This window comes from Plasmopara halstedii (genome assembly GCF_900000015.1).
Source record: "Plasmopara halstedii genome assembly, contig: Scaffold_1898, whole genome shotgun sequence".
NCBI lineage: Eukaryota > Oomycota > Peronosporomycetes > Peronosporales > Peronosporaceae > Plasmopara > Plasmopara halstedii.
Window position 1 is genome coordinate 285,021 of NW_020188806.1, and position 11,522 is coordinate 296,542.

General features: G+C 48.2%; 3 protein-coding genes across 3 annotated transcripts; 2 read left to right on the forward strand and 1 right to left on the reverse strand.

The window, feature by feature from the left end:
* Positions 1-5,462: 5,462 nt before the first annotated feature.
* On the forward strand, positions 5,463-7,539 carry PHALS_02388 (set domain; the record flags this gene model as incomplete). The annotated part of the gene is made up of 6 exons (XM_024716881.1): positions 5,463-5,906; positions 5,988-6,305; positions 6,380-7,022; positions 7,098-7,216; positions 7,279-7,447; positions 7,526-7,539. 6 exons carry the CDS (start codon positions 5,463-5,465, stop codon positions 7,537-7,539), a joined length of 1,707 nt encoding a protein of 568 aa, XP_024582435.1.
* Positions 7,540-7,541: 2 nt separating this feature from the next.
* Positions 7,542-9,083, reverse strand: PHALS_02389 (Putative S-adenosyl-L-methionine-dependent methyltransferase MidA; the record flags this gene model as incomplete). Its single annotated transcript, XM_024716882.1, has 4 exons — positions 7,542-7,593; positions 7,659-7,729; positions 7,798-7,919; positions 7,994-9,083. The coding sequence occupies 4 exons, from the start codon at positions 9,081-9,083 to the stop codon at positions 7,542-7,544; spliced, it is 1,335 nt and encodes a 444-aa protein (XP_024582436.1).
* Positions 9,084-9,158: 75 nt separating this feature from the next.
* On the forward strand, positions 9,159-11,120 carry PHALS_02390 (vacuolar protein sorting-associated protein; the record flags this gene model as incomplete). The annotated part of the gene is made up of 2 exons (XM_024716883.1): positions 9,159-10,947; positions 11,020-11,120. 2 exons carry the CDS (start codon positions 9,159-9,161, stop codon positions 11,118-11,120), a joined length of 1,890 nt encoding a protein of 629 aa, XP_024582437.1.
* Between the last annotated feature and the right edge of the window lie 402 nt (positions 11,121-11,522).

Here is an 11,522-nt window from a genome sequence, read left to right on the forward strand (position 1 = left end):
TCAGGGTGTGTCTACCGTGGACGACGCAGTGGTATACCTTTGTCAACGGTATAACGGGAGAGAAAGACGGCGACGTCACCCTCGAGGCTATATGCACGGTGGACGCTCTTCTTGAGCTGGACAAGATGTTTTTCGAAGACTTCAGTGGTGCCTTGAAGGCAGGCAATTCAGCCGGGGTGTTCATTATAAGACCGAACGAGGGAATTAACTCATCGTCGCTTCTGGATAAAGCTGTTCTGGAGGACACTAAGAAGGTGCTGAACGCACGCAGTGGATCGTCGATTCAGGAGGATCCTTCGGATTCGTATTATCCTTCTGTAAAGAGACTTCGAGACGTTATTCAAAAACCCGCTGTCTGTCCTACCTCCGGAGCGAGGTGTGCGTTATGAGATTGAACTGGTTCCGGAAGGAAATACTGCATAACACGCCAATGGCCTCTGCCCAAAGAGCAGTGTGACGTCATTGACGCTTTTTTTCGTATGTGCCACGAGGCAGAAATGGTGCGTAAGAGCAGGTTTCTCCATCCGAAACCCATGTTTTGTGTCTAGAAGCCGAACGGCAAGTGGCGTATCGTTCACGATAATAATGAGCTAAACGCTGTCACCATTCCGACACAGATGTCGATTCCTATAAAGATATTCTCCAGAACAATAGTATTGGATGTACAAAGTACATCGCACTCGACTTGGTTGACAATTTTTTACCAATTGCTCCTGAGAGCGAGTGGTATTCCGCTGACAGCGGTAAGTACTACGAGCGGGATGCTCTGGGAGTGGCTGGTGGCTGTCAAATACACCAGCAACATTTAAAATTCTTACATTTAGTCGTCTCGTGACACAATTGTTTAGGCCCCATCGGGCGTATGCACAGACATACTTTGACGACATCTTCCTCCACAGTCGTGCGGGACACGAAAGGACAGAAGAAGAAGACCACATCGTCCATTTGAGAGCGATGCTTGAGTGCGTGCGCACGAATAAGCCGTATGCTAATGCAGATAAGTGCATCTTTGGTGCTGAACAATCCCCCTTTTGGAATGCTTCATTGGGAAGCATGGACTTTGAGCGGATCCCGCTAAGGTCAAGGCCATTGTGGACTGACCGGTTCCAACGGACCAAAAGGATTTGCGCAAGTAGCGTGGCCCCGCCAACTACTTTCATAAGTATAGCGCGAATTATGCGGAAATGGCACGGCCAGAGTCTTATCTCCTTAAAAAGAAAAAGGGATTGTGTTGGGACACCGTGCACCAGGAGGCTTTTAACAGGGTCTAAAACAGCCTCCTGCATGCACCATACTGGCGTTGACAGACCCCGATCGTCCTCTGATGTGCCGTCTGTGACGCTTCGGACTTTGCCATCGGTTGTGCACTGCTGCAAGCAGACGCCGAGGGGCGAGATCTGGTGATCGCGTTCGAATCTTGATAGCATTAGGCTGCGGAGAAGAAATACCCAGTCCACGACAAGAAATTTCTTGTGATGGAATTTGCACTTGTCAAGTTTAGGGTTCAACTTCTTGGCTTAAAGCCTTTGTGATATACACAGATCATGCGTCTTTACGCACTTCAACTCAAGCGCCTCTCCTCTCGCAGAAGATGGCCAGGTGGCTCTCATTTTTCACAGAATATAACTTTGAGATTGAGTACAAGCCAGGAAAGCAGAATGCGCTGGCAGATACGTTGTCACGCATACCGGCTTTCGAGCTTGCTCATGTCACTACGGTGACGTAGTCAGTGACGGATTTGATCCGCGCCGAATACGCAGGTAATGGTATGTGTTTAGCATTGCTAGCGGCATTCGAAAGCAAAGAGTTTGGAAACTCGGACAAGGTTACACCAATATTCGTTGAGTAACGGGTTGCTTTATTCTAGCGCCGATTCAACGGATATACCACGAATTGTGGGTTCTCACAAAAAGGATTTAAAATATCGTATCCTTGATGAGGCCCACAACACCTCACTCAGCTGTCACTTCGGTCGTGAGAAGACCGACAGCTCTGTGAGTTGCCACTACTGGTGGCCTAAGCTGTACAAATGGACAAGCACTTATGGGCGCACATGTGAGACGTGTCAAAGAGTCAAACCCTCTCCGAATGAGGCGGCACCGCTGGCCAGTTAAGCGGTACCCTCCGGGTATTGGCAGTCAATGAGTATGGACTTTGTGTTTGGCCTGCCGAAGGACTCGGCATACAACACGGATGTGGTGGTCTTCGTGGAGCGTTTGAGTAACGTGGCTCATCTTGCGGCAGCGCCGGGCACCATCGACGGTCTGGGTACAGTGACGCTGTTTTCCAATCGTGTCCTTCAACAACCTGGACTCCCGGAGTCAATTGTCTCTGATAGAGACCTACGCTACACTGGCAAGTTTTGGTCTACAATCTTCAGTAGACCAAAACTTCCCAGTGGTGCTGAGCACCAAGTTGACTATGTCAACAGCGGACTTTCTGCAAATCGATGGTCAGACGGAGCGCTTGAATCGCTTTGTTGAAGACATTTTTCGCAGCGTCTGCACTGAGACGCCGAAGCGCTGGAGCGCTATGTTGCTACTCGTAGAGTTTGCTCTGGAAAATACAGTGCATTCATCTACCAGTTATACGCCGTCCTACGTGAACGGGCTAATTCCCGCTGACGCCGCCATCCCATGGCTCAGGGCTTGGTGGGGGAGGAATAGCCGAGCGGCTAGCTGATGTCAGCTCCCTCGCCGTGCGTAAAGAAGTCGGAGACTTCCTAACTACCATACTGAGTGTCTTACGACACGTCCGCGATGCAATGGTTGAAAGCCGATACATGCAGAAGGAATATGCAGACGGAAAAGGAAGAAGAAATGTTTACAACATTGAATTCGGAGACCTGGTTTTATTAAATGCTAAAATCCTTCCTCTACGTACAGTTTCTGTTGTCTTTAAGAGTCCACGATTTATTAGACGCGACCAAGCGAGGCCTTACGTATACGCTAAGCCTTCCAAGAACGATGCTGACCCACCCGGTATTTTATGCAGACTTGCTTAAGGGATCCGGCGCAAGTAAACGCGGAAGCGTTGGCGCGGCGCTTAAAGGCGATAGACCACCCAGAAGTTGAGCCAGCAAATGGTTCTAAGCACGGAGTGCAACAATTTCCGCTTACAACGGTTCAAGGCAATCCACCGTCGCACGAAGTGACGTATTCGCCTGCTCGACGGCTAGGAGCCGCTCCGACAGAGCGCGATACTCCTCCACGTGAGGCAGTCGGTGCACAAAGTGCTCCAGGCTCTCGAGGGCTCCCGCACAGCGGTAGGCAACCTCGGAAAGATGCTCGGCAGAGTATTGATGACGACGGACTTTGTCTGCCAAAGCTTGGAGAGCATCGCGAGTCACCGTACGGCGATCGACCAAGTCGTCATTGTCCGCTGCTGACTATTCTGACTATTCTGGCGTCCGCTATTACGTGGAGCGCCTTGTGGGTCGACGTCGTTGACAGAGTTGAACCCAATATCTTGTGAAGTTGCGGGGATACCCCGACTCTGAGAACATGTGGGAGTTTGAGATGCCACTACCCAGACGTCGCGGACGCATAAGATCAGAATGATCATAACGCTCCGCGTAGTCGTGCTCCCCGTTTCTCGGCAGCAACCAAGGAAGTTGGAGGGCCATGAGCTGATCTCAAGCTATGGCCCTGAGCTGCTGTGGTCGTAGGATCACCCGTGTGAAAAACAACAGAGCTCGAGGGGGCGTGATGGATCATTTCATGAGTCACAGGGCGACGGTACGCAGAAAGACGGCGTTGCGCCTTGAGTTTGGCAAGCTTGAATCGAAGATGGCGCTCAACGCGCACGTCCACTTCCTTGTGGCTCCGCTGGAAGGTAGACAACGAAGAAAGTTTGCAGTGTCGCTGCACCCATCGCTTGAAGAGCTCTTCCTCATCTGCAGCGGTTTCGCCAGGGGCGAAAGCCTCAGAGAAGATCCGTATTGCGGGAACAGGAGCACCTCCTTTTTGAGCTCAAAGTCGAGCGCAGTACTGATCAATTAAGATCTTCAAAATTCGAGCTCGCAGAGCTTTCTGCTGATCAAGCTGAGCTTGTGTAGTGACCGTAGGCCCGAATTCGTAGACACCTACCGATCGAGTGATCGCGTCTTTCCTTTCAGTAACAAGATCCGCCGAGAGGAAGTCGTATGCCACACGAGGGTTTAAGACAGAACGTGGATACGAGCGCAGGAGAGCCGCCATGAGAGCAGCCTCAAATTGCTGCTCTTGTGCCTCGTCGAGGCGATTGGTAATACTACCACTTTCCCTCGGAAGCCGAGAGGTCGGGAAACGGACATGGTGTCCGCAGGATTTGAGCTGGGCTCACGTCGCGCCGTTGGCACACTTCATCTTCCTCGTCGTCCCATCTGGGGAAGGAGTGTCCGTCTTGTAGTCGACTTCCTCCAACTCCTCAACGAGGAAACCCGTCGCCCGGGGCTGGCGCGTTGTGTCGCGCCCAGTTGCCGAGGGCCTGGAATGTGCTTCCCGTGAAGCCGCGGACGTACTATCCGGAAAATACACTCTGTGCAGAAGTAGAAGAAGATCTTTGCCCGCGGACGCCCTCGCTACCAGCTAAACTGGGTCGTCACCACAGTGCTCATAGAGCGGAGAAGGTTTTAAGCTTTTATTATGAACGTGAAGGTGTCTCAGACACGCGAGCCTCGTATGAAGCGAACATTAAATGTGAATTGAGGATATTCACAATTTTAATGGGGGGAAAGTAACGGGGTTACACGTACCTTTGTAGGAAAGGGCGGATCGCACAAGCGTACATAGGTATGTATTTCACAGTTAGTGTAATGACACAGTGGTGTGGCTACACTGTAACAAGAAGCCACCACGTCGCAGGATTGCCAGTAGTAATGCATATTACTATATTAATTAGGTCTCGCTATAACTAATTATGTCTTACTATATTAATTAGGAAAACCTAGGGCACCAGACACCAGCGGCTCTCAACTACAACAATTAATTACAGTCCGCTTACCCTTGAAATAAACGTGAGGTCGGTGACCTTAGCTTAGCTACCTCTAAGCAAAGTTACGACAGCCCGCTGCCGCTACTCTTCAAGGGCTAAGTCTACACTACTGGTCTGAAATCAAAGAGCAAAGTTAAGCAAAAATTAATAAAAATCTTTGTTTATGTCAGCAAACAGATACCGAACATCTTCGCTGACGAAGAAACAAAAAACATTTGCTGGTGTAGTAAAGGCACATCGTGCGGCTTTAGCTTATAGCAATCTGCTTTATCTCACCTTACATTGGCATTCTGGCCAGTAGAAATTGCGTCCGTTGGTTCGATGGCAGCGCACGAGCTCGTCTTGTCGGGCTGCTGCTTTTCCGCGATCACATCTCATCGATACTTACACTTGTTACATGTTTAATTTTTGGCATTTGCTTGTTTCTCTTAAGATTTTGTCACTATCATCTCTCTTAATAATGACATCTTTTAGCAGTTCGGACGTTAATGGCGTTCCGAGGTGCGCTGCTGCAGCTTATGGAGGCGGAGAAGGGCTTTAACGTCTTGGCGCCTGATGCTAAGCTCATGCTTCCGCCGCGATTGACCTCTGTAAATGAGAATTTATTAACCCAGTGGAGTCAGCAAAAGTTAGTGGTGATGGACTCTGTTACGCACAAGTTACATCAGGTGGCACGCTTGGCCACAGTGAGATTGCAGCGCGAGGAGAAATCGTTGCTGTGGGGTGTCAGATCCACTTTTGGACCTCCTAAAAGCCGCACAGTGGGTAGTGCGCCTCTTGAAAGGTACTCGTACCCTCCCCAGTCTGTTATAATGCCGCACGAGATCACGGCTGATGCCAAACACAAGAATACTCCGCTTTTTGTGGCATCCACCAGTTTGTCTGCTCAGATAGACGCGTCTTCAGAACCCACAACTGGGACTACCGAAATTGTACATTTACCTAAGCGAATTTGTTATTGCTTCCACTTCCGCTCTGACTTTGAGTACGACCTCTTTGCACGTACATTTGAGGCTTTTACGCGTATGCAGCAGTACGCACTGACACAAAGATCAGTCATGATGGAGCTGGAAATTATACAAGAAGCTAAAAAGCGGAGTGGGGAGGAAAGAATTCGGCTGCAAGTGGCGTCCAGCAAGGCAAAGAAACGCCAAGAGCGGGAGGTGATTGACAAGCTTGAGAAGCCAAACAAGAATCCGAAGCAAATTCAGATCAAGAATAAGCCGAAGATCATGGCTGCTACGCCTGCAAACAAAATAATTTGCGTCTTGTGTCGCATGCAAAGGATGAATGAGGGGCCAGCGTTCTCGAAACATCCGTTTGTGCTTAAGGTGCCTGCAAGCTCAAAGCAAATTTAGCTATGGCTGTAATTTTGACAAAATGTTGCTGTGCTGAATTGAAATAGGACGGAAAAGGTGAAGTGGTGTATATTTGCAAAGTGTGTTTGCAACACGTGCTACAGAAGCGGTTGTCGGCGCCACCAGTGGCGAAAAAGGGTATAATGGATGTTTATTGTGGTTTGTGCGCTCGATTGACGGAAGATCTGCCTACTAAGTCATTCAAAGTATGCACTCATAAACTCTGTACGCGGGTGTACTGCTTGCCCTGTATCGATAAATTGATTGGTAGAGCACAGTCACACAAGGTGTGGCGGACCAAAAACTGGTTGTGTCCAAATTGCTCAATAGATAACGACAATGCTTCATCTGCTAGAAACGAGACGATTGGAGCTATATCCTCTGTAGTAACATCTCCGACGACATCAACAAAGATAAAGAAGCGAAAGCGATGCCATAGGATCGACGATCACACTACAGCGGAAACAGACGAGCCGGAACCTTCCGAACTAGCCGAAGTTACATCTGGAATGGAGCCGATTGATTATGCAGTGATGTATTTTAAGTTCTTGTTAAAGCGTGAAATGAAGGCTCAATTTGTAGAATCGGAAGACGTGTGTTTCTGCTGCAAGGATGGTGGGGATGTGATCGAGTGTGACTGGAAAGGAATGAATGGTGCATTTGCGCGATGTCCGAAGGTGTACCATGAAGGTAAAATGAATCAGGTTTGATTTTGAGACATCATTATTCCTATTGTCGCCTCATTATACCTTTGTGAGTCTGCAGAATGTCTGGGCTACGAAGTGCCGGATGGAAAGACTTGGGTGTGTCCACGTCACCGCTGCCAGGATTGCGGTATCATTGCCCAGTACTCTTGTCGCTTTTGTGTCACATCGTACTGCGAGGTAGGATGCGCAAACGGATTGTTTAACCCCACAATCTCTGAACGTGATATTTGGGGGATTAGGAGCACTTATCGAAAGAGGTTCAAATGCTGGGAACCGCGACGAGTGACATACCTACGTCAACGTACATCATGTGCATCAGATGCAATAATCAAGCTCGTGACGCTCTAAGACAAAAAAAGATTGTGCCAAACTTGTTTTCACAGCTTTTGCGCCAGCAAGCTCATAAGCGTTAGTCTATCGTATTTATTGAATTTTGAGTGAAAGAGTAACAATTCTTCTCAAATCATCTCGAAACGTGACTTGTAGTACGGAAAGGATAGCACTAAGATAAAATAAAGCTCGTGTTGGAATAGTCTTCAAGTAAGGGGTTGAACCTGAAATTCGCCATAAACCAAAAGTCAATTCAGAAATGATCAGACCAACTAATGCGACGACATACCGGGTAATTGTTTTGGTCTTCTCAACATCGGCAAACTCCTTCAAAAAGGTGGATGACTTAACGACTGAAATCTACGTATGCAGTAAGGACGGTGAGTCAAAGAGTAAGAAATTAAATCGACTTGATATCGCAACTGCACCTCGTCGGGCTCGCGCTGAAGAGCGAAGCAATATGCTTTTTTAAGCTTGCTAAAATCAGTAGGGAAAAAAATGTCTGCGACTCCGCCTTGCACCAGGTACGTGTCGTGGTCTTGCGTCACGCCTACAGACATGAGCCGACAGGAAGATTCATTAGTGCGCATCTCAAGTATTGACGAATGAGCTCTTATTTCACACCAGTAATTTTCGACGCCACAAGCGGTGCATTTCCAGCAGAGAGAGTTCCAGCCGATGTAGCTGTAGGACTTAGTGGGTGGGAGATAGCTTTTATAGAAGACTTTGTATCAAGCTCTGGAGCCGGGAGCGAGTCGAAGTCGGCAGCAATGAGATGGTGTTTTGGAAATGCTATGCGGAGTGTTTTCAGCAGCTGCATGGCACCTGTCGGGATAAATGCCGAGGTGAATGCTACGTCTTGAATGCCCAGCAGACGTCTCACATGCCGTGCAAGACCTGTGTTATTCTTGTATGAAACGCGCAGCGGCAGGTCACAGCCAAAGTGAAGAAGCGTCTCGCGTATAAGCATGTCCTCGATGGGTCGCCTTGCCTCCTCCAGCATCGGACCGTTTGCTCCGCTTTGATTTCTTACAACGGTTTCAAACCATTGACCATTTTGTAGCGAGACTTTATCATGCGGCAAGTTGTCTAGCACTTCAAAAGCCAGAAAAAAACACTCTGAAGTAATAGGTGCGTGTGCTTCTGCGAAATTCAAGATGTCTTCGTTAACAATTGTGCACTGTTGCGGATGCACGGCGGCTACACGCTTGCGCTGACGCTCGGCCATAACGGAGCTGATCTCGATGAGCGTATATTTAGTGTTTGCATATACTGTGGGCACCTGCTCCTTCAAGAAGTTAAGGATGTGCAGCGCATTAGATCCAGAGCCACCGCCAATTTCGTAAATGTTGAGGGGCTGGCGGAAGAAGGGCGAATTGAGCATATAGCGCGCCACTGCGTGGGAGTAAAATGGTGCGAATATCTCTACAGGTGTAAGCCACGCCTCAGCACTATCCATATACAGCTTTGCTACTACGTTGCGGTACTCTCTTGCGCCCCACAAGTTGCCAAAGTCGATGCCTTGCGTTGGTGCGTGTAGCACCTCCCGCTGTTGTGTCGTAAAATATCCCTCCTCCTTAGCATACAGCGCCGCGTGAATGAATTCGCGTGTCAGCACTGTTGTACTATCGATTGATGAAGAAAAGTGCTTTCTATGCAGTGCACGCTGTGGAGCCGCTGAGCGAGCAGCTTTGGAAACCGTCTTAAATGACATAAGTCTAGCTCATAATAATGAAAGGGTCTTTGATAAGAAAGTTTTTTATCTTATTTTCGGGAATAATTAATAATCATGTCAAAGGCGTGTACGCTGGAAAACGGGGTACTAAACCTAGCGGTGCTACGCGAGGATTCCCGACGCGAGCTATTTTCGATTTTGGACTCAATTGGCAAGGATATCTGCTTTGTACTCGATCCGGAGCTTAACGGGCCCCTCAACCACGTTCTTGTGGACGGTACAGCGGTGTTAAAGAATCATGGTGTCAAGGATTTTCACGCATTTGGTAAGACGGTCAAAACTAGCTGCGAGTGTGTACTGTTCCTCGTGCGTCCATCAGTGCGGTCTGCGCGCTACGCGGCTAAATATGTTCGCGATCTGGGAGCAGACAAGTCTTCAAGTGCCAAAAAACGTTTTTTTCTGTATTACGTGAGTCGTCGTACGCTCGTTTGCGATGAAGTGCTTAAGAAAGAAGGAGTGTTTGGCAGCCTTAGTGTAGGCGAGTACAAGCTCGATCTCATTCCTTTTGACGATGACGTGCTTACACTCGAGCTAGATGCGTGCTTTAAAGAATTTTACGTCGATGGTGACAAGACTAATCTGCACACTGTTGCAGCTTCGCTTATTAAGCTACAGACTGTGTTCGGTATGATCCCGCACGTCAAGTATAAAGGTACAATGGCCAAAATCGTTTATCAGATGATGGCGCATTTTCGTCGGGAACAAGAGGTGGCAGGCAGTCCCATCGCTGTGCTGGACCCCGAGATCGACATGGTCGTGCTCATTGATCGCAATGTGGACCTGGTCACGCCCATGTGCTCCCCGATGACATATGAAGGACTATTAGATGAAATCTTAGGTATCACACACGGCTTTATCACTGTTGATTCGGAGTTAATTGCTGACGACGACGGACCTAATTCAAACAGCAACGTTAATCGACCTGCTCAGGTATCAGTGCCTTTAAATTCTAATGACAAATTGTATGCAGAAGTGAGGGACTACCACGTCGAGCGTCTTGGAATGAATTTACAGCGACAGGCGAGAGAGATTCGCGAGCGCTACGACGAGTTTCGCAAGAATCGTGACGCATCTATCAGCGAAATTCGCGAATTCGTAAAGCGTATTCCAGGTTTAAAACAGAATTACCAGTTGCTTCAGCAACACATCAATCTAGCTGAGCTTATCAAAAAGACGACGGACTCGAAGCGCTTTCGCGATCTCAAGGATGTGGAAAATTTGGTACTTACAGGCGAAACTATCTTCGAGCAGCTTGAAGAGCGTATTGGGGATCAGGAGCCGGTGCTTGGCGTGCTCCGACAATTCTGCCTTCAGTCTGTGGCCGCTGGTGGCATCAAGACGAAAAGTTACACACATTTGAGCCGCGAACTAGTACAAACGTACGGCTTTGAAATGATGTTAGCACTAAGCAACTTGGAAAAGGCTGGCTTGCTCAGTCGGCGCGATACTATGTGGAATGAGGCTAGCGGCTTTGGCTTTGCCCGAAAAGCATTTCGCTTACTTAACGAGGATGTGGACCCGCGCGATCCCCGTGATTGTGCCTATGTCAGCAGAAGTCATGCCGCTGGGTATGCTCCACTCTCTGTGCGTATCGTAGAGAGTGCAATCAAGCCTCGTGGCTGGAGTGCAGTGCAGGAAGGTCTGCGTCAGCTTCCTGGTCCCTCGGGGGAAATCTTGCAGACGGCAAGCAAAAGTGTAGGTGACGACCCGGTCGCCCCTACAACCGCTTCCAAGATAGACAATTTTGGGAGTGAAGAACGCAAGGTTCTTCTTGTCTACTATCTTGGGGGTGTGACTTTTATGGAGATCGCTGCACTCCGTCATTTGTCCCGCCAGCCTGACTGTAAGTATTCTTTTAGAGTTTGTGGGGAATATACCAAACTCGTGCCTCACTTATGTTCTATATTGTACACAGGTCCGTACGATATTATTGTTGCGACGACGAAGATCGTGAATGGGGACACATTGCTCAAGTCTTGTTTCAACAAGGAGGTGCTTCGATTCCTAAAGTTGTGAGTTAAGTACAGAAATGGAACTTTTAGATAAACATAATAAATTCGGGTATACTTCTTGACTTGGGTGGGTAAAAAAAACTGCTTTGCGGGCAGCAAGTTCCACTATAGAGCGGCTTTATGCTAATACTAATATACACATTTTCAATGAAACCATCTTTCTTGCTTAATTTTAGGATTTTTTCTTGAAAAGCATGATGAGACTTTCGTACATGTGTAAAATTTTGAATTTCTGTAAGGGTGCATACATTACAGTATGGTAATTTTCCCCATATTTTGTCGACGTTGTGAACATTGCCCCGCTTGTGACTCAGATTTCTGCACGTACATCTTACACTTTTGTGCAATTACAGTGCTGGCCAAAAATATGTAGCCATGACTAATTCTCAATTTTTTTTGTCAATTT